This window comes from Balaenoptera ricei, chromosome 1 (assembly GCF_028023285.1).
Source record: "Balaenoptera ricei isolate mBalRic1 chromosome 1, mBalRic1.hap2, whole genome shotgun sequence".
Classification (NCBI taxonomy): Eukaryota; Metazoa; Chordata; class Mammalia; order Artiodactyla; family Balaenopteridae; genus Balaenoptera; species Balaenoptera ricei.
The window spans coordinates 43,223,256-43,247,080 of record NC_082639.1 but is presented as its reverse complement, the minus strand read 5'-3'; the positions used below and the strand labels follow the sequence as shown (position 1 = coordinate 43,247,080).

The window sequence follows — 23,825 nt, the reverse complement described above, 5'->3', positions numbered from 1 at the left end:
ACAATGATTATGATAGTGTACTGCTTATTCATCACTGTATCTTTAGTATCTCCTCACACAGAGACTGGCATGTATTAACTGCCTAATAAATGTCTAATGAATGAATGAAATGCCAGGTACTATGCTACAAAAATAGCAGTATACACAGCTAAAAAGGTTGAAAATGGGGAGTCTAACAAGGAGAACAGAGAAAGCAGAGGGGCAGAAGGCTAATGTTTTTCTGTTATAAGCCTTTTAGTACCATCCAATTTTTAAATTATATGAGAAAGGTGTTACTGCCCTAATTTTTACAGTTAAATTCTGCATTGGTCACTTAACTTTCTTCTGAAACAACTTACAGGTTTCATTAAAACCATGTGAGTTGCCCAAACTGGTTAGAAGTGCAGAGCTCGTTGCCACACGATGGATAAAACGGCTTTGTATTGTGTGATTACTCTTCATTTAAAATGCTCCAGCTTTTAGGCACACTAACTTTACATTAGGATTAGGATGTTAACAAACTGGAACTCTATGTTTTTCCTCTAAAGAAGGGGTGTAGGAAGAACTATTGCTTTTATTTTATATACTTCTACATAGCTAAATTTTTTTTGGAAGCGTGACTTACTTATGACATCCTATAAATGTAGTTTTACTGTAGTTTTTTAAAAATTCAATTCCCATGATTTTTATTTTCTTCTTTATACTAGGCTGAGCTCCATAAAGACAAGGACAATATGTCATTTATTCACAAGTATATTCTCTACAACTAGTATAGTGCATGGAACACATTAAGTGTCTGATAAATATTTACCAAATAAATAAGTTTTCTGTATTCTCTATATGTTCTGAATTGAGCATGCACTATTTTTTTTTAAGTTTTAAACTTTATTTTTATAAAGAGAAGGCAGGAAAATATAAGTTCTAAAAGATTTCCATAAAAACACAGTTAAAATAAATTTTTGGCAGTTAAAGGAATAATCTTTAGCATCTATAAAATTGGATCATTTGTTTTTAGTTGTTTCCCAAGAGTTCAAGATAGACAGGCCACCACTATTACAACAAAATTTATTTAAAAAAGTGAATCCTTGAATTCTAAATTCCAATTTAGGAGCCAGAAATTTGTCTGCCCTCTCAGTAATAGCAACAACATTGGCAACATTCCTTAGGGGAATTTTCCTTTGTTGTAGGAACCCCAAGTAACTGGCTATTTCATACCATTTTACCTGTGGAGGAAGTGACACATCTATATTGCAATCATTTCCTTTGGGAAACAAAGGGCTTCAAGGGAGAAAAACAAAACACATCTATTTTCCTACATGATACAAAAATAAAATCTAATGAGGCTAGGGGAAACAATACGTCTCAAAGTTCTCAATAAAGAGCAATATAAAAGCAATCTATACATCATGTGTTTGTTCATTAATTCCTTCAATTACTTCTTTATTTAACTAACATTTATCGAGCACCATTTAGAATGCCATTGAGAGCACCATTTAGAATGTACAGGGGGTGGGAATGGTAAGAGTAGTAGTTGCATTAGTAATGGCTAAAAATTTGCCAAGTTATTACTATAGCTAGGCATTATTTCAACAAATTTACATTTAACTCATTTAATCATCAAAACAACCCTGTAAATTAGGTACTTTTATTATCTTCATTTTATAGATGAGGACATTGGAACTCAGAGTAATGTCAAGAATAAGTGGTGGCACTGGGATACAAACCAAGACATTCTGGTTCCAGAGTCAAGTCCTTCACCATACTTCACCATCTCTGGGAAGAAAATCTTTACTTTTTCTGCCAATCAAATTAACATTTAATTACATACTTCTAAATGTCCCATCTTCTGCATGTATTAACTTCAGAAAAAAAATATATATATATAAATAACTCTTTTTATTACATGTATTTTAAAATAGCAAAGCTATCAGAGTCTAAGACTTCCCAAAGTTATCTTTTTCTTCTTGTTATTCCCAAAGACATGTAAATTCTCTTCAAAGCAAAAGCTCATATATTCCAAAATTGGATCAAATTAAGTACCTGACCTTAAGGAGTCTGCATCCTAACCGACGAGGTGCGAATTATATATACTTTAAAGGATGATAAGAAGAATATGGTAAGGACTCAGTGAACTGTGCAACGAGTATGACATTCAAAGGAAAGAGATCACTGAGTTTGGGGGGTGGAGGAGGAGGAGTTGGTCAGGGGAAGCTCCACATAAGAGGTCAGTTCTGAACTGGGCTTTGAAGAAAAGAGGCAGAATGCAAAGGCAGAGTGGAGGCAGATGGCATTACAGAGAGACGGAGCATCATGTACAAGAATGTAGAGACCAGAAATGAAAAGATGTGTTCAGAGGAAAGCAAGTAAACGGCAGCACTCTAGTAGGTTTATGTAGGGGTACAGTGGTGGAAATGTCCAGAAAGGCAGTCTGAGAATAGATCACATAGAGACTTGAATATCAGTCTAACCAACTGTGGAGGGAATCTCATCTGCCACATTCAGTCTAATCTGAATCTTAAAATACTTATCTTCTTACTGGATCACAAATTTGCTAAAATGATGCTAGTCATTTATAAAACAGCCTAAATTTAAAAGAAACTTATGAAGAAATTCATTAAAATGAATTCATAGAACTTCTTCATAGAAATTATGAAGTTGCTTTTAAAAAGCATAGCTCACAGAGTAACTTACAGATCTCCTAGTTCAACTCCATATTCATTTCTTACAGTCTCTTAATAACAACTTCCTCATGTAATATTTTTTAAGCCTCTGTTTGAATAACTTTCAAAGTGATGGGGAGTTCACTATAGGACCTGGGATGTCCTATACCAACTTGTCTAATCAAGCCAATTCCTGGACAAGTTAAGTAGAGATAAAGGACTATAAAACATCAGCTTTCTAGGATTCAATCCTGTAAATCAAAATAAAATAAAATCCTCTCTATATGCCACAATATAAGCTCTTTCAGTGGAGAATAAACATAGAAAACTATCTTTAGTATGGTAGAGTAGACATTTGTTGTTTTTGTTACCTAGGATCTTTTTTTCCCTATTCTGACTTTGCTTGGGGGCAAGGGGGTTGGGGGGACCACCTTCTACTCTATAAGCTACATGTTTCTGCTGAAGCAGATAACATCCCATTTCCAGAGGAAGAACATATGGCTATGAAATTGTGATTGGTCAGGACCGGGAAAGTGACTGAAGCTGAGGTATCAGCACTAATCCTCTTAATCCAGAAAGAGCAATAGCCTCCTATAGATTTGCAGTTCCACCAATGGGAGGCTGAAATTGCTGCAACCATCTTACTACCACAAAGGGAGAACCTATCTAAAAATGAAGCCAACCCAGAAGAACTAAGACCTAGAAATAGAGATGAGGGATCTTGGTCCTCATGACATTGTTTAAATGCCTACTTCAAACCACACCCAAGCTAGATGTGCTTTTTTCTTTTAAACCAGTTTGGGATTTTTCTTTCACTTGCATCCCTAAGAGTACTACCCAACACACATGGTAACTGCCAAATCCTGGAACAAGAAAAGTAGGTCAACTTCTCAGCACTTATCTATTATTGTGCATTATTATATAATTTGGCTATACCAATAACCAACTATAGATACTAAATTTTAAAAATGAACTTGGCACATTTTAATTTTAACATAGCATTTCACTTTCAGCATTGCCTTGCACTGTCTTGTTTCTAGACAAAAATCAGTATTTTAAGCAGAAAAAAATGACTATAACTTTACTATATAACACTGTAAAGGCAAAAATAAACAACTCAGAAATTAAAAGTTTCCCTTACATCCTATCAGTTATTTAAAAAAAAAAAAGAAAACAAACAAAAAAAAACCTACTGAACTATCCAGAAGCCATGTAAAGACTCTTACTTGAAGCTGAAGAGTATGTCGAAGAATAGTTTCTTCTAAGGCATGGATCCACTTCTCTCGTTCATCAGCATCACGAGCTGGAATAAAAGTTTATAAAAATTAAAACCTTAATTTCTACAATATATCTCCATATTTGGAAGCAAAAATTTTAAACCATGATGTTAATAGAAAAGGTTTCTGGTTGTGCCATTTCCTTAATAGATTTATCTTTCTATCCTTTCCAAAAATACAGCCATTTATATCAAAGGGAATAAATGTGTTCAATAATAGCAGGCTACCTTCCCACTGAGAATAATCAGAAAAGCTAAAATAATTATTAAAAATAACTGTTTTGAAGGCATCAGAAAACAACAAGGTAGTAAAGAATTAACAGGCCAAAATCTAGGAAAAGACAAACATCTAGAAGATAGGCCTGGTATATAGGGCCACTTTCCTCCTGGAGGCATTGTACATTCCAGGAGAGGAGTTGTAGATTGAGCAATTTCTTAAAAGCCTTGTCAGTATGTGTGGGCAGGGGGCATATGGGAACTCCATGTACCTTCTGCTCAATTCTTCTGTGAACTTAAAACTACTCTAAAAAAATAAACTCTATTAAAAAAAAAAAAGTCTTATCAGGCCAAAAGTTGGAGGCCAGGGCCCACCAAGAGTGGTGGCTCTGGCAAATAGCTCAAGTTTTGATTGGGACCTCAAAGCGCTACACCTTAGAATTAAGAATAAAACAGAATTAAAATAATTGCTCAGTCATGTGGGTGGTCAGAAAAATCTTGATGCCTGAAATGGATTAAAACTACCCCAGGGTTTTAGTGACTCTAAGCACCTAGCTAGCAAAAGCAAATGAAAATCTTTTCTGTAGAAAGATAACATAATCTCAGCTGCCAAATTATTTCTAGAAACAATTTTAAATACAATGTCTAGCACATAAGCAAAGATAACCAAAGATATACAAGGAGACAATCACACATAAATGAGAATCAAATGACAATAGAAACATATGAACAAGAGCTCCAGATATCTGAACAAACAATCCCACACTTTAAAAGTAACTATGCTTAATACATTCAACAAAAGACTGAAAACTTTGACAGAGACTTAGAAACCATTTTATAAATGATATAGGTTTTTAAAATAATTGAATATAAATTGTAAAATTGAAAAACATAATAAGCAAAATTAACTCAGTGGATGAGTCTTACAGCAGATTAAATCAACTAAAGAAACCATGAGAGAACTGGAAGAGAGGTCGGAAGAAACTCTTCAGAACAAAAGACAATGAGTCAAAGAGACAGAAAATATAGAAGAAAGGGAGAGCAACATAGAGAGTAAGAGGGTGTAATGTGCATGGGATTGGAATACCAAAAAGAGACAAAAGAGAGAATGGAATAGAAACACTATTTGGCTAAGAATTTCTCAAAACAGATGAAAGACATTAAGCCACAGATTTCAGAAGTCCTAAGAATTCTAAGCAGAATAAATCAAAAACAAACAAACAAACAAAACCCCACAGCTAGGCACATCCCAGCAAAATTTACTGCAAACCAAAGATAGAGGAAATATCTTAAAAATAGTCATGATGGGGGTGGGGGTCAGGGAACAGAGAGAGAAAGGACAGATTACTTTCAAAAAAGCGACAATTAAATTGTGCTAGGTCTCAAGAGAAACAATGGGGACCAGAAGACAAGACGGTACTATACTTAATGGCTAAAAGAAAATAACTTCCAATCTAGAATTTACTGAAAAATATCTTTCAGGAATTAAGATGAAATAAAGTCATTTTCAGACAAACAAAAATCAGAGAATTTGTCACCAGCATATATTTATTAAAGAAAATTTGTAAAGGTATACTCCATGCATAGAGAATAATGTCTAATGGAAAGTGGTAGAAGCAGGAAAAAATGTAGAGTAACAAAAATGATAAGTACATGGGTAAAACTACGTGAATATTGACTACATAAAATGATAATATCTTGTGAGGTTTTAAACAAATGCATACAAAATTAAAATGCAAAACAACTGCAAATAGACTGGGAAAGGGGAAATGGAGTTAAAGAATTCTAAGGTTCTTACATTGTTTGGAAAGAAGATAAAATTACCAATTAACGTTTGATTTTGACAACTGAGGGATTTTGTCATAATTTTTAGAGTAATCACTGAAAGGGTTTTTTTTTAAGTGTTTAACTTCCAAGATAATAAAATTTTACAATCCAATAATAAAAAATAATCCAAAAATTGACAAAAAGGATAAAAAAGAAACAGAATATGTAAGACAAAAAGGAAAGATGGTAAAATGGTAAATTTTTAAGCCTAAAAACATCAATAATTAAATTAAATGTAAATGAAGTAAATGCTCCAACTAAAAAAGAAAGGTTTTTAAACAAGATTTTATATGATGCTTACAAGAGATACTTATTAAATATAAGGGTACAGAAATATTGAAAATAAGAGTATAGAAAAAGATATACCATAGAAACACTAACTCCCAAAAGGTGATGTTATTTAAATCACATAAAATAGACATTATCACAAAAAGTCTTCAAGAGGCTCACTTTGTAAATACAAGTGTTCAATTAATCAGGAAGATATAAATATAAATTTATATGTAACTAAAATAACATGAAATATATACATACATGTTTTTAACACCTCTCTCATTAACCAATAGATCAAGCAGACAGAAAAATTAGTAAGAACCTAGAAGATCTGAACAATCCCTGATGAATAAACTTAATCCAATGGGCATATACAGAACACTGTGCATACAAAGTGTAAAATAGACCTTCTTTTCTAGCACTCACAAACTATTTCAAAAAATTGACCACATAATGGACCCTAAACAAGTCTTAACAAATTTCAAAGAAGTTAAATCACACACAGTATATTAGCAGTGAAAATGTAAGCTAGAAATCAGCTATAAAAATATAAATTAGAAAATACTCAGGTATTTGGAAAACAGTTTTTAAAAACCACTAAATAATCTATTGGTCAAAGAAAAATATCTCACTAGAAATCAGAAAATATTTGAAACTGCATAAATGAAAACATGACATATTGATAACTGTTGGATGCACTTTAAAGCAGTGCATAAAGGGAAATTTATAGCCTTAAATGCATACATTTAGAAAAGCAAAAAGGTTGAAATAACAGGAAATTAAATTCAAAATAAGTAGAAAGGAAATGATAAGGAACATAAATCAATCAAGTAGAGAGCAAACAATAAGATAGATCAATAAAGCCTAAACTTGGTTACCTGAAATACTAATGAAATTGATGAACTTCTAGCAAGACTGATAGGAGGAGGTGACTCAGGTCATTAACATCATGAATGAGAAAGAGGACATCACAACAGATGCACACCTTCAGAAGTTTATAAGAGAATGTTATGAATAACTCCATGATGATAAAAATGAAAAATTTAATTAAATGGAAAATTTTCTTTACAATACAGCCTACCAAAACTTCCACAAGAAGAAATTTTAAAATTTGGATAGTTCTGTAACTATTAGATGAGACCACAGGAAAGTGCCCTTGGTAGATCAAAAATACTCTATATAGGGCTTCCCTGGTGGTGCAGTGGTTAAGAATCCACCTGCCAATGCAGGGGACATGGGTTCAAGTCCTGGTCTGGGAAGATCCCACATGCCGTGGAGCAACTAAGCCCATGTGCCACAACTACTGAGCCTGCATTCTAGAGCCCGTGAGCCACAACTACTGAAGCCCACGCGCCTAGAACCCATGTCCCGCAAGGATTCTCACCACAATGAGAAGCCCGCACACTGCAACCAAGAGTAGCCCCCGCTAGCCGCAACTAGAGAAAGCCCGTGCACAGCAATGAAGACCCAGTGCAGCCAAAAAAATAAATACATAAAAAAATAAATAAGTTCAAAAAATAAATAAATAAAAATAAATTTTAAAAAATACTCTATATAAAAATAATTGAAAAATCATCCCACTAAGAAAACTCCAGGCCCAGAACGTTTCACCAGAGCACTCTGTCAAACATTTAAGGAAGACATAATGCCAATCTAACACAAAATATTCCAGAGAATAGAAAAAGAAGAACACTCCCCAACTCTCGTAAGGTCAACATAACTTGGATATTAACCTGACAAGACTATTATGAGAGAACAAAATTTAAGGCAATTCTAATGCAATAAAAGACATGCAAAAGTCCTTTATAAAACTGTAATGTCAAGTCGAAGTTGAATGTATTCCAGAAATACAAGGTTGGTTGAGTATGCAAAAAAATCAAGCAACATCCAACAATAATAAAAATACATATGAACAAGGTTATTCACTGTAGCATTGCTTATAATTACAAAATATTGGAAAGAGCCTCAATACTCAGACAGAGGAAGGTGGTTGAATAAACCATGGAGTACAATGCAGGTGTAAAAGAGAACAAGGAAGATCACTTTTAAGTGATTTTTCAGATACACTATTAAATGAAAAAAGAAGAAAGAAGAAAGAAGAGGATATAAGAAAATATACATGCATCTGCTTGTTTGTGCAAAATAAATAGAAGAAGGATGAACTATAAACTAAAGAGACTGGTTACCTACAAAGCACAGTGGGAAAGGATGGAAGTCAGGGAAAACAGGAATGAGTTAGTAGGGATACAGAGGTAGCAACACTTCTCTGAATTTATTATTTTTATATACTCAGACTCTTTAGAACCATAGTAACATTTCACACACTCTCCCCATAAATAAATAATTTTAAATCAACCAGGATGGTGAGGGGGAACCCAGAACAGAATATAAATAGAAACAAATTAACCTAACTGTATTACAAATGAATAAGTCAATCACAAAGAAGGGTATGAGGAAGAAAAAATTAAACCCAACTAACTTTGAAAACAGTATTCGAACTAGATAATGCAAGGCTAAACCAAAACATAACCATACACACTGTACAAAAACTGCACAAATACTGTAAATCTGGTTTTCATAGGAGTATAGTTTAGCAATTCTGTAACTACAAACAAGTGAATATATTGTAGATTATGAGAACCAGGTTTCTCACTGTCCGAGGGAAAAAAATTACAAATAAGGAAAGGGAGAAGGCTAGAATGAGCCATGTGGTGTTGGACTAGAATTGGAGGTATCAATATGAACTCAGGGTTTTAGATAGATAGACAGATACATACATACATACATACATAGGAAGTGCATGAAAAAGAATGGCGGCACGTCAAAAGGAAACAGGAGCCAACCTGAAGGAGTTCCAATAACCAAAGCCTAAAGAATGTGAGCAACAGAATAACTGATAGTACTGAATTATAATTCATAGAATAAAATAAATATCTAAGATTGCAATATTGATCTAAATAAATTACTTGAATAAGTAAAAAAATGGGGAAGAAGGCACAGCGCTTTCTTCAGAAGAGTTACAATTCATAAGTATTGTAGGGATGAAAGAAATTTTTAAATCACCTTTAGACAAACACGACAGCAATAATTACTGCAGGCAAGATCCACCAATGGCATACTGATAGCTAAAAACAGTGGGTAAAAGTTTGAGGAGAAACAGGATATTAGCAGAGTCTCAAAGTTATCTCCCCCAACATATTTATCAACTATAAAGGGAAGAACAGTACTTTTATGATGGAGAAGTCTGGCAGACACCACCTTAATCCAGTGATCAAGGTTAACATCACCAGCAACAAATTTCTTGATGTATACCATCCCCCCCACAATATGACCCACTGAGAAGGAAACAGCATCACTTCTGTAGTATTCTTGCCAAAAAACACATAATCTCAATCTAATCATGAGAAAACATCAGATAAACCCAAACTGAGAGACAATCTACAAAATAACTAATACTCATCACAAATGTCAAAGTCACGAAAGACAAGAAAAGAACAAGGAACTGTCATAACTAAATGCAATATGGGATTTTAGATTGAACTCTGGAACAGAAAGGGGGCATTAGAAGGGAAAAATCAAATGAGCTCTGTGTTTTAGTTAAAAGTATTGCACCAAATGGGTCAACTCAGGACATCAGAGCCTGAGCAACACAAGGAGGGCATACATCAAGCCAAGGGACAACCTGGCACGGGGTATCAAAGCCAGCAGGATGAAGAGGGAAACTACACAGTGGAAAAGTGCAGCATGGAGAGTCAGAGCCCAAGAAAGGTGAGGAAGGAGTCCACATTGTCGGGGGCGGGGTCAGCCTGGCACAAGGTTTACCAGGCTGAGTGTAATGAGGGTGACATGCACACAAGGAAGTGGGTGATGATGGGAAACTAATTACATACAGAAGGATTGATCAAATGAGTAAATATATATAAAGGGTTTCTCACTGTTGGAAAATATTAATAGTTACAAAAGTGGTAAGGGAGAAAACCAGAATGATTTCTGTGATGTTAGATTGGAAATAGAGGTATCAGTATGAACTCATGATTTTCAGTATTTATGTAAATAAATACATATGGAAATATGGACATGAATACACATTTATGTACACACATATATTACATTCATATGTTTCCTAGCTCTGAGAGGGTCTGGGCACCATGACAGCCAACAGCAATAAGTACACCTAGCAGCAGGTATTGATTCTAAATACTATTCTCCATTAAGAGGAACTAAGGCTCCTTGGAAAAATGGTTGATTCCGGGACTAGGACAGGGAAGATAGAAAATTAGTCTGGAACATCTTTTTTGTGCCAGAAAGTAAGGAAGAAAATACTCAGAGAATGATAGGAACATGTCAAGAGAACACAGAAGTCAGCTTAAAGAAAATCCTACTGGCCAAATCAAGGACAATTTGAGCATTAAAATAAATAATGATAGTAAATAATTATAATCCGTTGAGTAAAACAGGAAACCATGAGTTACTACTGATACACATAAATTGAAAGTTTGTTGAGGAATGGGATTCAGCATAGCTTCAAAATACCTCCCCACAAAATATTAAGAAGGGAAAAAGACAAAATTTAACAACAAAAGCCTGGCAGATACCATCTCAATCAGGTTATCACAGTAAATGTCATCAGTTATGGGACAAATTGAAACTCTGTGATAAAAACACAGAATCACTTCTGTGATATTCAGGCCAGATATATAATCTGAATCATGAAGAAACATCAGGAAAAAACAAACTGAGCGACATTCAACAAAATAATTAGCCTATAATATTTAAAAGTATCAAGGACATAAAAGTCAAGGAAAGACTGAGGAACTGTTCCAGACTGAAGAAGACTACATAGACATGACAGCTAAATGCAAAATGTGATTTTGAACCAGATTCTCTTTCTATAAAGGACATTATTGGGACAACTGGCAAAACCTGAATAGAGTCTAAGGATTAGATGGTATTAATGCATCAATGTTAATTTCCTGATTTTAATGGTTGCATAGTGTGTATACAGGAAAACTTCCTTGTTTGCAGGAAATATATAATAATAAAACATTCAGGTGTGATGGGACATCCAGTTAACAACTTACTTTCAAACAGTTCTGGGGGCTTCCCTGGTGGTGCAGTGGTTGAGAGTCTGCCTGCCAGTGCAGGGGACACGGGTTCGAGCCCTGGTCTGGGAAGATCCCACATGCCGCGGAGCAACTAGGCCCGTGAGCCACAGCTACTGAGCCTGCGCGTCTGGAGCCTGTGCTCCGCAACAAGAGAGGCCGCGATAGTGAGAGGCCCGTGCACCGCGATGAAGAGTGGCCCCGCTTGCCTCAACTAGAGAAAGCCCTCGCACAGAAACGAAGACCAAACACAGCCATAAATAAATAAATAATTTTAAAAAAACAAAAAAACAAAAAAACAAAAAAAAAACAGTTCTGGGGCGGGGGGCAAGGTTCTTTGTACTGTATTTGCAACTTTTTTGTGTGAGATTATTTCAAATTTTTAAAAACTGTATTTTAAAGACATTATTATAATAAATCAAAGAAGACATAAATAAACAGAAATACTGTTTCATGGGTTGGAAGATTCAATACTATAACAATATTCGAATTGATCTTTAGATTAAATGCAATGTAAATTAAAAGTCCAAAACGCATTTTGGGGAATTTGACAAGCTGATTCTAAAATACAAATACAGGGAATTCCCTGGTGGTTCAGTGGTTAGGACTCCACACTTCCACTGTCACGGCCATGGGTTCAATCCCTGGTTGGGGAACTAAAGATCCTGCAGGCCGTGCAGCGTGGCCCAAAAAAAAAAACAAAAACAAAAAGCAATACAATGCAATACAAAGACAAAATGGTACAAAAGGTAAAGAATAGCAAAGGCTTTCTTGAAAAGGGAGAAGCATTCTTAGAGGATTTACTCTATCACATATAAAGACATACTATAAAGCTACAACAATTAAGAAAAAGTGGTACTGGAGCTAGGATAAATAGCAAACCAATGAAACAGAACAGAGCCCAGAAACAGACCCACTCGTATATATGGACACTTGGTTTGTGATAAGTGTGGTTCCAAAGAACAATAAGGAACAATCGTTCAATAAATGGTGCTAGGACAATATGGGGGGAAAAAATGAAACTTGACCCTACCTTGTACTATACATAAAAATCAATTCCAGGTGATTCCTTAATTCTTAAATATGAAAGAAAAACAATACATTTTCCAGAAGGTAAAACAGGAGAATATCGTCATAACTTTGGGATAGAAGAAAGCTTCTTAAACAGGGTACAAAACTTAAACAAGATATAAAGACAATGACATAAATTTAACTACATCAAACTTAACAATTTGGGTTCATCAAAAGACACCATTTAGAGAATATCATGGTAAACAACTGTGACATATGAAATTAAAGAATATGGACTCCAGAGCCAGAACGTCCAGGTTCAACTCTGAACTTTGCTGTCTATTAACCATACGACTTTCAACGAGTTACTTAACCTTTTTAAGTCTCAGTGTTCTCATCTGTAAAATGAGGACAGTAATAGAATCTATCCCATAAGGTTATTACAGAGATTAAATGAGTTAGTCCAAATATAACACTTTGACAGGTAAATGGCATAAGGTAAGTGCTCAATAAGCAGTAATTATTATTATCATCACTGTTGAGCATTTATTATAACTTATCCCTGACTCCATGGAGCTCAAAAATCTGGTAAAAAAGACAGATTTGTATTTAGCTGTATAAATACATGGCTTATGTCACCACCAAAGGGTATGAATGAAAAATCAGGGAAGAACTCCTTAAGGAGTTTAGATATTAAAGAATAGTAATTAGTTTGTCAAATAGAGAAAGATAAGGACATCCTGAAAGTGGAAAGACACTAACAAAGGCACTTAAGCATGAAAAGGGTGAAAACTGGGAAACTGGTTTCAATGTGTCTAGAACAGTAGGCTGACAGGGGAAGAGGAAATAGCAAAAGTTGAGGATCCCATCCCAAGGAGTGTGAGTGGACTTTATGACAATGGGGAGCCCCTGAAGAATTTCAAGCATGAGAGTGACATGGTCTAATTTGCATATTAAAATTATCAATCTGGCAGCGCTGTGGACAATGAAAACTGAAGGTGGCAAAAATAGAGGTGGCATTCCAGTTAGGAAGTGGTTGTGAGAGTGAGGCCTGAACTGAGAAATGTCTGGGACGTGACGTGAGGCGTCATTCTCACTGCCATCAGGGCACCAATAGCAATCACCTTTAAATCTGCCACCTCCTCACAAACAATCACCAGATCCTTCCTTGACATAGTCCCTCTCTCTACCCTTTCTTTCCATCCCTACTGACAACATGCTCGTTCAAGCTCTCATACAGTCTCATGCCTGTAAACAAAACATCACCACAAAAGTAGTACATGTGCTTAACTCTGCTAACTCGAACGCAGCCTGCACACCTCACTCAGATTTGAGCTTATATTGCAAGGCTGCTTCCATCAAAAACCTCAACATTCTCCCATACCCTACTGAATGTACCTAACCTCCCTGTCTAACAGTAAAGGTCCTCCACATCTTTTATTTCATGCCTCATTTATACGAACCAAACCATCTTCTCATTGGCCCCTAAACACTCTAAACGAATTGTTTTCCTGTTCATGGCATACTTTCCCCCTCCTCGAATCTTAACACCAACTCTACCCTCCTTCCCATCTTTAAGCCCCACGTGCCTCAGAACAAGTCCTAGTTCTCCTCCTTTTGACATGCCTCCATTCTTTTTCATGCACTTCCTATCTATCTATCTATCTATCTAAAATCATGAGTTCACATTGATACCTCCAATTCTAGTACAACACCACATGGCTTATAGGCTCGCTGGCATAAAGACAGATATATAGACCAATGGAACAGAGGAGAGCCCAGAAATAAACCCTTGTATGTATGGGCAAATGATTTTCGACAAGGGTGCCAAGATTATACAATGGGGAAAAGACAGTCTCTTCAACAAATGGTGCTGGAAAAAGTGGATATCCACATTCAAAAGAATGAAGATGGACCCTTACCATATACAAAAACTGACAGAAATTTTATTTATTTATTTAGTTAGTTAGTTAGTTATTGACACTCTGTCCATCTTGTGGGATCTTAGTTCTCTGACCAGGGACTGAACCCAGGTCCATGGCAGTGAAACCACGGAGTCCTAACCACTGGACCGCCAAGGAATTCCCTGAAAATGTTTTAAAGACTTAAATGTAAGACCTAAAACTATTAAACTCCTAGAAGAAAACATAGGGGGAAATCTTTAGAACATTGGATTTGCAGGGATTTCTTGAATATGATATCAAAAGCACAGGCAATAAAATTTAAAAATAGACAAATAGAACTACAGTAGTCCCCCTTTATCCACAGTTTCACTTTCTGCAGTTTTGGTTACTCCCCCACGCTCCCACCCCCTGGTTAACCAGGTCCTAAAATATTAAATGGAAATAAACAATTCATAAGTTTTAAACTGTGCGTCATTCTGAGTAGCTTGATGAAATCTCACACCGTCCTGTTTGTCCTGTCCAGGATCCCCAACCATCGACATAATGGGCTTCTTGCACCCAACAATCAATTTGTCATGGTTCCATGATCCACCCTAAGCAGGTGATCCTCCTTCCAATGTATCATCAGGTCAATGGTAGCCTAATGTTACTTCATAATGTCTTCATCATTCACCTCACTTCATCTCATCACTAGGCATTTTATCATCTCACATCATCAAAGGAGGAAGGTGAGTACAGTACAGTAATATATTTTGAGAGAGGCCACATTCATATAACTTTTATTACAGTATCATTATAATTGTTCTATGTTATTATTGTTGTTAATCTCTTACTGTGCCTAATGTATAAATTAAACTTTATCATAGGTATGTATGTATAGGAAAAAACACAGTATATATAGAGTTCAGTACAATCTGCGGTTTCAGGAATCCACTGGGTGTCTTGGAATGTATCCCCGTGACACGAGGGGACTACTGTACAACAAACTTAAAAATTTCTGTGCATCAAAGGAAACAATCAACACAGAGAAAAGGCAACCTAAAGAATAGGAGAAGATAACTGCAAATCATATATCTGATAAGGGGTTAATATCCAGAATACATAAGGAACATCTACAAAACAACAACAACTTGATTAAAAAATGGGCAAAGGACAGCAATCAAACAAGAAAAAGAAGTAAAAGGTATCCAAATTGGAAGGGAAGAGGTAAAACTGTCATTATATGAAGATGACATGATACTATATACAGAAAACCCTAAAGACTCCACACAAAAACTATTAGAACTGATAAACGAATTCAGCAAGGTAGCAGGATATCAGATTAACATACAGAAATCTGTTGCATTTCTTTACCCTAACAATGAAGTATTAGAAAGGGAAAGTAAACCAAAAATCCCTTTTAAAATCCCATCAAAAAGATGAAATACTTAGGAATAAACCTGACCAAGGAGGAAAAAGACTTATATGCTGAGAACTATAAAATATTGATAAAGGAAACTGAAGATGATTCAAAGAAATGGAAAGATATCCCTTGCTCTTGGATTGGAAGAATTAATATTGTTAAAATGGTCATACTACCCAAAACAATCTACAGATTTAATGCGATCCCTATCAAATCACCCATGACATTTTTCACAGAACTAGAACAAATAATCCTAAAATTTATATGGAACCATAAAAGACCCCAAATTGCCAAAGCTATCCTGAGGGAAAGGAACAAAGCTGGAGGCATAACCCTCCCAGACATCAGACAATACTACAAAGTTACAGTAATCAAAAGTGTGGTTAGGGCACAAAAACAGACATATGGATCACTGGAACAGAATAGAAAGCCCAGAAGTAAACCCACACACCTATATGGGCAATTAATCTTCGACAAAGGAGGCAAGAACATACAGTGGAGAAAAGACAGTCTCTTCAGCAAGTGGTGTTGGGAAAGCTGGACAACCGCTTGTAAATCAATGAAGTTAAAATACACCCTCACACCATACTCAAAAATAAACTCAAAATGGCTTAAAGACTTAAATATAAGATAAGACACCATAAAACTCCTAGAAAAGAATATAGGCAAAACATCCTCTGACATAAATCATACCAATGTTTTCTTAGCTCAGTCTCCCAAGGCGATAGAAATAAAAGCAAAAATAAATAAATGGGACCTAATCAAACTTACAAGTTTTTGCACAGCAAAGGAAACCATATACAAAATGAAAAGACAACCTACAGAATGGGAGAAAATACTTGCATACGATGCGACCCACAAGGAATTAATTTCCAAAATATACAGACAGCTCATACAGATCAATACCAAAAAAACAAATAACCCAATCAAAAAATGGGCAGAAGACCAAAACAGACATTTCTCCCAAGAAGACATACACATGGCCAACAGGCACATGAAAAGATGCTCAACATGTCTAATTATTAGAGAAATGCAAATCAAAACTACAATGAGGTGCCAGCTCACACCAGTCAGAATGGCCATCATCAAAAAGTCTACAAATAATAAATGCTGGAGATGGTGTGGAGAAAAAGGAACCCTCCTACACTGCTGGTGGGAATGTAAATCAGAGCTATCACTATGGAAAACAGTATGAAAGTTCCTTAAAAAAACTAAAAATAGAGTTACCACATGACCCAGCAATCCTACTCCTGGGTATATACTGGAAGAAAACTCTAATTTGAAAAGATACATGCACCCCAGTGTTCACAGCAGCACTATTTACAACAGCCAAGACATGGAAGCAACCTAAATGTCCATCGACAGAGGAGTGGATAAAGAAGGTGTGGTATATTCACAGTGGAATACTATTCAGCTATTAAGAAAGAATGAAATAATGTCATTTGCAGTAACATGGATGGACCTAAAGATCATCATACTAAGTAAAGTAAATCAGAAAGAGAAAGACAAATACCATGTGATATTGCTTATATGTGGGCTCTAAAATATGACACAAATGAACTTATTTACAAAACAGAAACAGACTCACAAACAGAGAAAATAAACTTGTGGTTACCAAAGGGGAAAAAGGATGGAGGAAGGATAAATAAGAAGTTTGGGATTAGCAGAAACAAACTACTATATGTAAAATAAACAACAAGGTCCTACTGTATAGCACAGGGAACTATATTCAATATCCTGTAATAAACCATAATGGAAAAGAATATGAAAAAGAATATGTATGTATATATGTATAACTGAATCACTTTGCTGTATACCAGAAACCAACACAACATTGTAAATCATCTATACTTCAATTAAAAAAAATTTTTTTAACATCTTTATTGGAGTATAATTGCTTTACAATGGTCTGTTAGTATCTGCTGTATAACAAAGTGAAGCAGCTATACATATACATATATCCTCATATCTCCTCCCTCTTGCGTCTCCCTCCCATGCTCCCTATCCCACCCCTCTAGGTGGACACAAAGCACCGAGCTGATCTCCTTGTGCTATGCAGCTTCTTCCCACTAGCTATCTATTTTACATTTGGTAGTGTATATATGTCCATGCCACTCTCTCACTTCATCCCAGCTTACCCTTCCCCCTTCCCGTGTCCCCAAGTCCATTCTCTATGTCTGCATCTTTATTCCTGTCCTGCCCCTAGGTTCTTCAGAACCAAAACAAATTTTAAGGTAAAAAAAAAAAAGAAAAAAAAGGACAAAGGACTTGAATAGACATTTCTCCAAAGAAGACATACAAGTGGCCAATTAGAACGTAAAAGGATGCTCAATATCACTAATCATTATGGAAATGCAAATCAAAACTACAACGAGAGGGACTTCCCTGGTGGTGCAGTGGATAAGTATCCACCTGCCAACGCAGGGGATATGGGTTCGATCCCTGGTCTGGGAAGATCCCACATGCCATGGAGCAACCAAGCCCACGTGCCACAACTACTGAGGCTGCGTTCTAGAGCCCGCGTGCCACAACTACTGAGGCTGCATGCCACAACTACTGAAGCCCGCACGCCTAGAGCCCGTGCTCCGCAACAAAAGAAGCCACTGTAAGGAGAAGCCCGCGTACCACAACAAAGAGTAGCCCCTGCTCGCCACAACTAGAGAAAGCCCGTGTGCAGCAATGAAGACCCAACGCAGCCAAAAATAAATGAAATTAAATCTTTAAAAAAAAAAAAAAAACTACAACGAGATAATCCCTTCACATCCATCTGGATGGCCACTATCAAAAGAAGAGAAAATAGATGCCTTGGCGAGGATGCAGAGAAGTTGGAGCCCTTGTTGGTGGGAATGTAAAATGGTACAGCCACTACGGAAAACAGTACAGAGGTTCCTCAGAAAATTAAAAATAGAATTACCATATGATCCAGCAATTTAAATTTTGGGTATATACCACAAATACTCAAAGCAGAATCTCAAAGAGATATTTGCACATCTGTGTTCATCACAGCATTATTCACAATAGCCAAGGGCTGGGTGCAACCCAAATGTTCATCAAAAGATGAATGGATAAAGAAAGTGTGAAAGATACACACAATGGAATATTATGCAGCCTTTAAAAAGGAGAAAACCATGTCATATGCTATGACATGGATGAACTTTGAGGACATTATGCTAAGCGAAATAAGCCAGTCACAAAAGGACAAATACTGTATGATTCTACTCATATGAAATATTTAAAGTGGTCAAAATCATAGAAACAGAAAGTAGTAATGTGTTTACCAAGGGTTGGGGGTGGGGAAGAGGGAGAGGGAATTAGTGTTTAGCAGGTATAGAGTTTCAGTGTCACAAGATGGAAAAGTTCTAGAGATCTGCTCCACTACAATGTGAATATGTACTACTGACCTATACACTTAAAAATGATTAAGGGACTTTCCTGGTGGTGTAGTGGTTAAGAATCTGCCTGCCAATGCAGGGGATACGGGTTCGACCCCTGGTCTGGGGGCATTCCACATGCTGTGGAGCAATTAAGCCCGTGCACCACAATTACTGAGCCTGCGCTCTAGAGCCCACAAGGCACAACTACTGAGGCCACGTGCTGCAACTACTGAAGCCCGCGCACTTAGAGCCGGTGCTATGCAACAAGAGAAGCCACCGTGATGAGAAGCCCACGTACTGCAATGAAGAGTAGGCCCCGTTTACTGCAACTAGAGAAAGCCCATGCTCAGCAATGAAGACCCAACGCAGCCAAAAAAAAAAAAAGATCAAGATGATAAATTTAATGTTATGTGTTCTTTACGATAGTTTTTTTTTTTTTTTTTAATGGAGGCTTGGACTAAATTGTCCCTTTCAGCTGAAAATTCAATATTCTATTATTCTGACTAACCTAGCCAACCTCCTCCCATTCTCTCAAGAGGCAGTAAACAAACCTCTACCCTACTGTATCTAATAGGAAAAATATCTTTGTGGATATGAAGCACCAATGAGATATCTGGTTATTATTCAATCATAATAAATTATTTGTTGATTAGAGAAATAAAAATACGGTCATGATATACACAATTCACAAACCACCTGCAGAAACAGCTCTCTAGAAGTAAAATTAAAGCTGTACTAACTCTGAATGAACCCCTGCTAAAAGGGCCCAACTTAATGAATTAGTTAAAACAACTTATAGATAGTACATTATTTTCCCCAAATCTATATAGGTTAACTCTTCCTCCCTCTTTTTATAATGTTATTTATACATTCAGCTTATCTCTAGGATTCCTTCTCTAGCACCTACCTCTCCTCTTCATTACATTTTTCAAGCTCTCTTTCCATTCTCTTAGCCTGTGGGCTCCAAACTTTGTTTGGCTGTGACCCACAATAAGAAATACATTTATAACATGGCCTCAGTTCACAAACACATAAACACATATGTGTGTACATACACGTATACATGTAAAACTGAACATTAGTTTCACAAAACAATCTATGCTCTTACTACATGCCATAAGCACTGGTATTTTATCTGCTGTACTTTATTTTTTAAGAAATGTTTATCTTGGCCCACTAAATAGGTTTCACAATCCTCTAATGGATTGCCATCCATGGTTTGGAAAACACTTCTCTAAGCCCCACAAAGCTATTGCTTTTCATTATCTCTTAAACTGTATAGAGTAAAGGCTAAGAAGGGCTCTGATACCCAGCTTCTCCCTTATTCACCCAGCCCTTGGGCAAGTCACTTAAACTCTCTGAGGTTTACTCTCCTCATCTATAATCTGAGGATGGTAATACTACCTATGGGCATGACAATAATACCTAGACTTCATAAGGTTGCTGTGAGGTTTAAATGAGGTAATTAATCTGTACAATATTTACCACAGTACCTGACATAAACTAAAATATCAGTATGTTAGACTCACAGATATGGAGAACAGATTTGTGGTTGCCGAGGGGGAGGGGGGGAAGGAAGGAGTGGGAATTTGGGTAGCAGATGCAAACTATTATACAGGATGGATAAACAAGATCCTACTGTATAGCACAGAGGACTATACTCAATATCCTGTGATAAACCATAATGAAAAAGAATATGAAAAAGAATATATATATGTATAACTGAATCGCTTTGCTGTATAGCAGAAATTAACACATTGTAAACCAACTATACTTCAATAAAGTTAAAAAATATATGTTATTATTATCACATACAGCCTTAAGAGAAAACAACTTCTACTAATAATCTGATAAATGATTAGTCAGAGAAAATAAGTAGGGAAGAGATTATTGGTAACTCCTAATTCCCAATAATGCCTGGCCTATATAGAAACAATATAAGGCACACAGAAAGAGAAACAACATTCATCCAGTAAGTAAAATACTTACATTTTCAGGATTCTATAATCTTAGCTCTTTTATTACATATCTATTTACATTTCCTACATTATACATATTTAAAGAGATTTTTTTTTTAAACAACAGCTCCTGTTTATTTTTTATTTATTTATTTATTTATTTATTTATGGTTGTGTTGGGTCTTCGTTTCTGTGCGAGGGCTTTCTCTAGCTGTGGCAAGTGGGGGCCACTCTTCATCGCGGTGCGCGGGCCTCTCACTATCGCGGCCTCTCTTGTTGTGGAGCACAGGCTCCAGATGCACAGGCTCAGTAGTTGTGGCTCACGGGCCCAGTTGCTCCGTGGCATGTGGGATCTTCCCAGACCAGGGCTCGAACCCGCGTCCCCTGCATTGGCAGGCAGATTCTCAACCACTGCGCCACCAGGGAAGCCCTAAAGTAGATTTTTAAACAAGTTTCCAAAACTCCTATACCTTACCATTCCTGATCCCACTATTTAGGAATCTGTCCTCCTCGTCATACGTTCTTCTCCTTTAAGACATATGACAAACTATGAATAAACTACTGCTTGTTTGCAAAAGGAAGTGGTTATTTGCCTGTTTTGTAACTGAAGCAAAAAGAAGAATTAGCCTCTATAATCAGGAAGCCCTTCTTTTCTCTGAAAGTTGTTGTGAAATGAAAACATTACGCAAAACCATATTTAAAAGATTAAATACTGAGACACTACTCAAATACCTACTGAGCCCCAATATGCACCAGGTACTATGTTGGAGTTATGAGCAAGGATAAGACAATCTGTGATCTCAAGCAATTTAGCCTCTTGGAAAGTACAATCACTTGGTTGAGTAGCATATTGTTTAGTGAGGTGTTATCTTCACCCCTTCTAAGAGCCTCTAATACCTGCTTATTAGCATCCTATACATTCTTCTGGGCTACACTGAAATGTCACCTTCTCCATACATGTTACTCATGATAAAGGGATCTGCTCTCTCCTTCTTTTAATTTATTCAAATGTTCTCATGCTCAGGTAGTATATAAATATATGCCATATACCAGTCATTGTCTTAGGCATTAGGGGCCCAACTTTGAGTTTACCGCTCTAGTCCAGCAATTTGGCAGATCCAAATCTACCTTTTCTTACTTCCCAATATACTCCTCCACAAACCATTACATTTCAGTTACACTGTACCTACTATTCACATGACTCACAATTCCCAGCTTTTGCTCGAGTTGTTCCTTCCACTGAAACGCCCGAGTCCTGTCTATCTGTGTAAATAATAAAAGCTAACTCTACTGAGCGCTTAATGTGTCAGCACTGACACTTATGTCTAAACATACATGTAGTAACTAATTAAATCCTCACAACAACTACATGAGATAGGTATTATTATTTTCCTTATTTTCCAGAATAGAGAAACAGAAAAGTTTGGTATTTTGCAATGATGTACCACTGAGAAAGGAGCCAGTAAAAATTGTCTTTAGGCTTCAAGCAACCCTAGCCCTGTTAAATAAGCCTCATCCCATGCCCTTCTTACTAGACAAAGTCCTCAAGAGATAACAGTATAAATTTTCCACTTTGGAGATAGTATATGAAATAGAGAAAAACAAGAGCCCAAAACTCTAATCAGAAAACTTGGATTCAAGTCCCAGTTTCACTACTTTTGTGTGACCTCAGGAGGACAGGACTTAATAACTAGTTATACACACAAATCTAAAAAGGGGTATGGGGCTTCCCTGGTGGCGCAGTGGTTGAGAGTCTGCCTGCCAATGCAGGTGACGCGGGTTCGAGCCCTGGTCCAGGAAGATCCCACATGCCGCGGAGCAACTAAGCGCGTGCGCCACAACTACTGAGCCTGCGCGTCTGGAGCTGTGCTCCGCAACGAGAGGCCGCGACAGTGAGAGGCCCGTGCACCGCGATGAAGAGTGGCCCCCGCTCGCCACAACTGGAGAAAGCCCTCGCGCAGAAACGAAGAACCAACACAGCCAAAAATAAATTAATTAATTAATTAATTAATTTAAAAAAATTAAAAAGGGGTGAACATCACCAACCACCTCAAAGGTCTACTGTGAAAATCGGGTGAAATAACATATATAACAACACTGGGAGTACAAGGAGGTCAAGGGGTCCTTAGGGCAAAACTGTTTTCATGACAATACTAAAACGCTATCTGTGTTTTTCACTATGTTGACATTGGCACCAATGGTGCAAGAGCAATGGTGGTAAAACTGCTGGCACCTCAGCACAAATGGAGGCCATGGCACCAAACTGAACTTGTAGTCATTATATTCTTCACCAACATGTACTAGAAGGAAAAAAAAAAAAATTCCTGTTTCACTCAAGAATGCCCTTGAAGAAACAGCAAATTACTATTACATCTTGACCCTTGAGTATATGCTTTTTAAATAGTCTGTGTGACAAGTGGGAAGTAAACATAAAGCACTGCTGCTGCATATCAAAGTATAGTGATTATTTCAAGGAAAAGCACTTGTACAATTGTCTGAATTGTGAACTAAGCAGCTCTTTTCTCATGGAATATGATATTTACTTGACAGAACAACTGACAAACTCTATTATTCACACTGGGGTATCTGGCAGACATTTCCCTGAAAATAACCTGTCATTTGTTGTCATTTGACAGTATTTGTTGCCAATTACAGAATTCACGCTTCCAAGCAAACATTAGCATTTTAGAAAAGCTGTATTCACCAGCCACTATGACTTTGACAGATTTTCAATACTTAAAGCCTTTTCTGATGAGTTTGGGACAATATCAACAAATATAATTTTTTATGTGATATAATGAAATGTGTCAATACTTGGAAGATTTGTATATGACCAATGCATG

General features: G+C 36.5%; 1 protein-coding gene across 2 annotated transcripts in view; it reads right to left on the bottom strand.

The window, feature by feature from the left end:
• OSBPL9 (oxysterol binding protein like 9) overlaps positions 1–23,825 on the bottom strand; it is a 180,640-nt gene that overhangs the window by 69,949 nt on the left and 86,866 nt on the right. For both annotated transcript variants that reach the window (XM_059922327.1, XM_059922325.1), the window contains exon 4: positions 3,866–3,942. In XM_059922327.1, the coding sequence (XP_059778310.1) occupies positions 3,866–3,942 (77 nt within the window). The remainder of the gene's footprint in view (positions 1–3,865; positions 3,943–23,825) is intronic.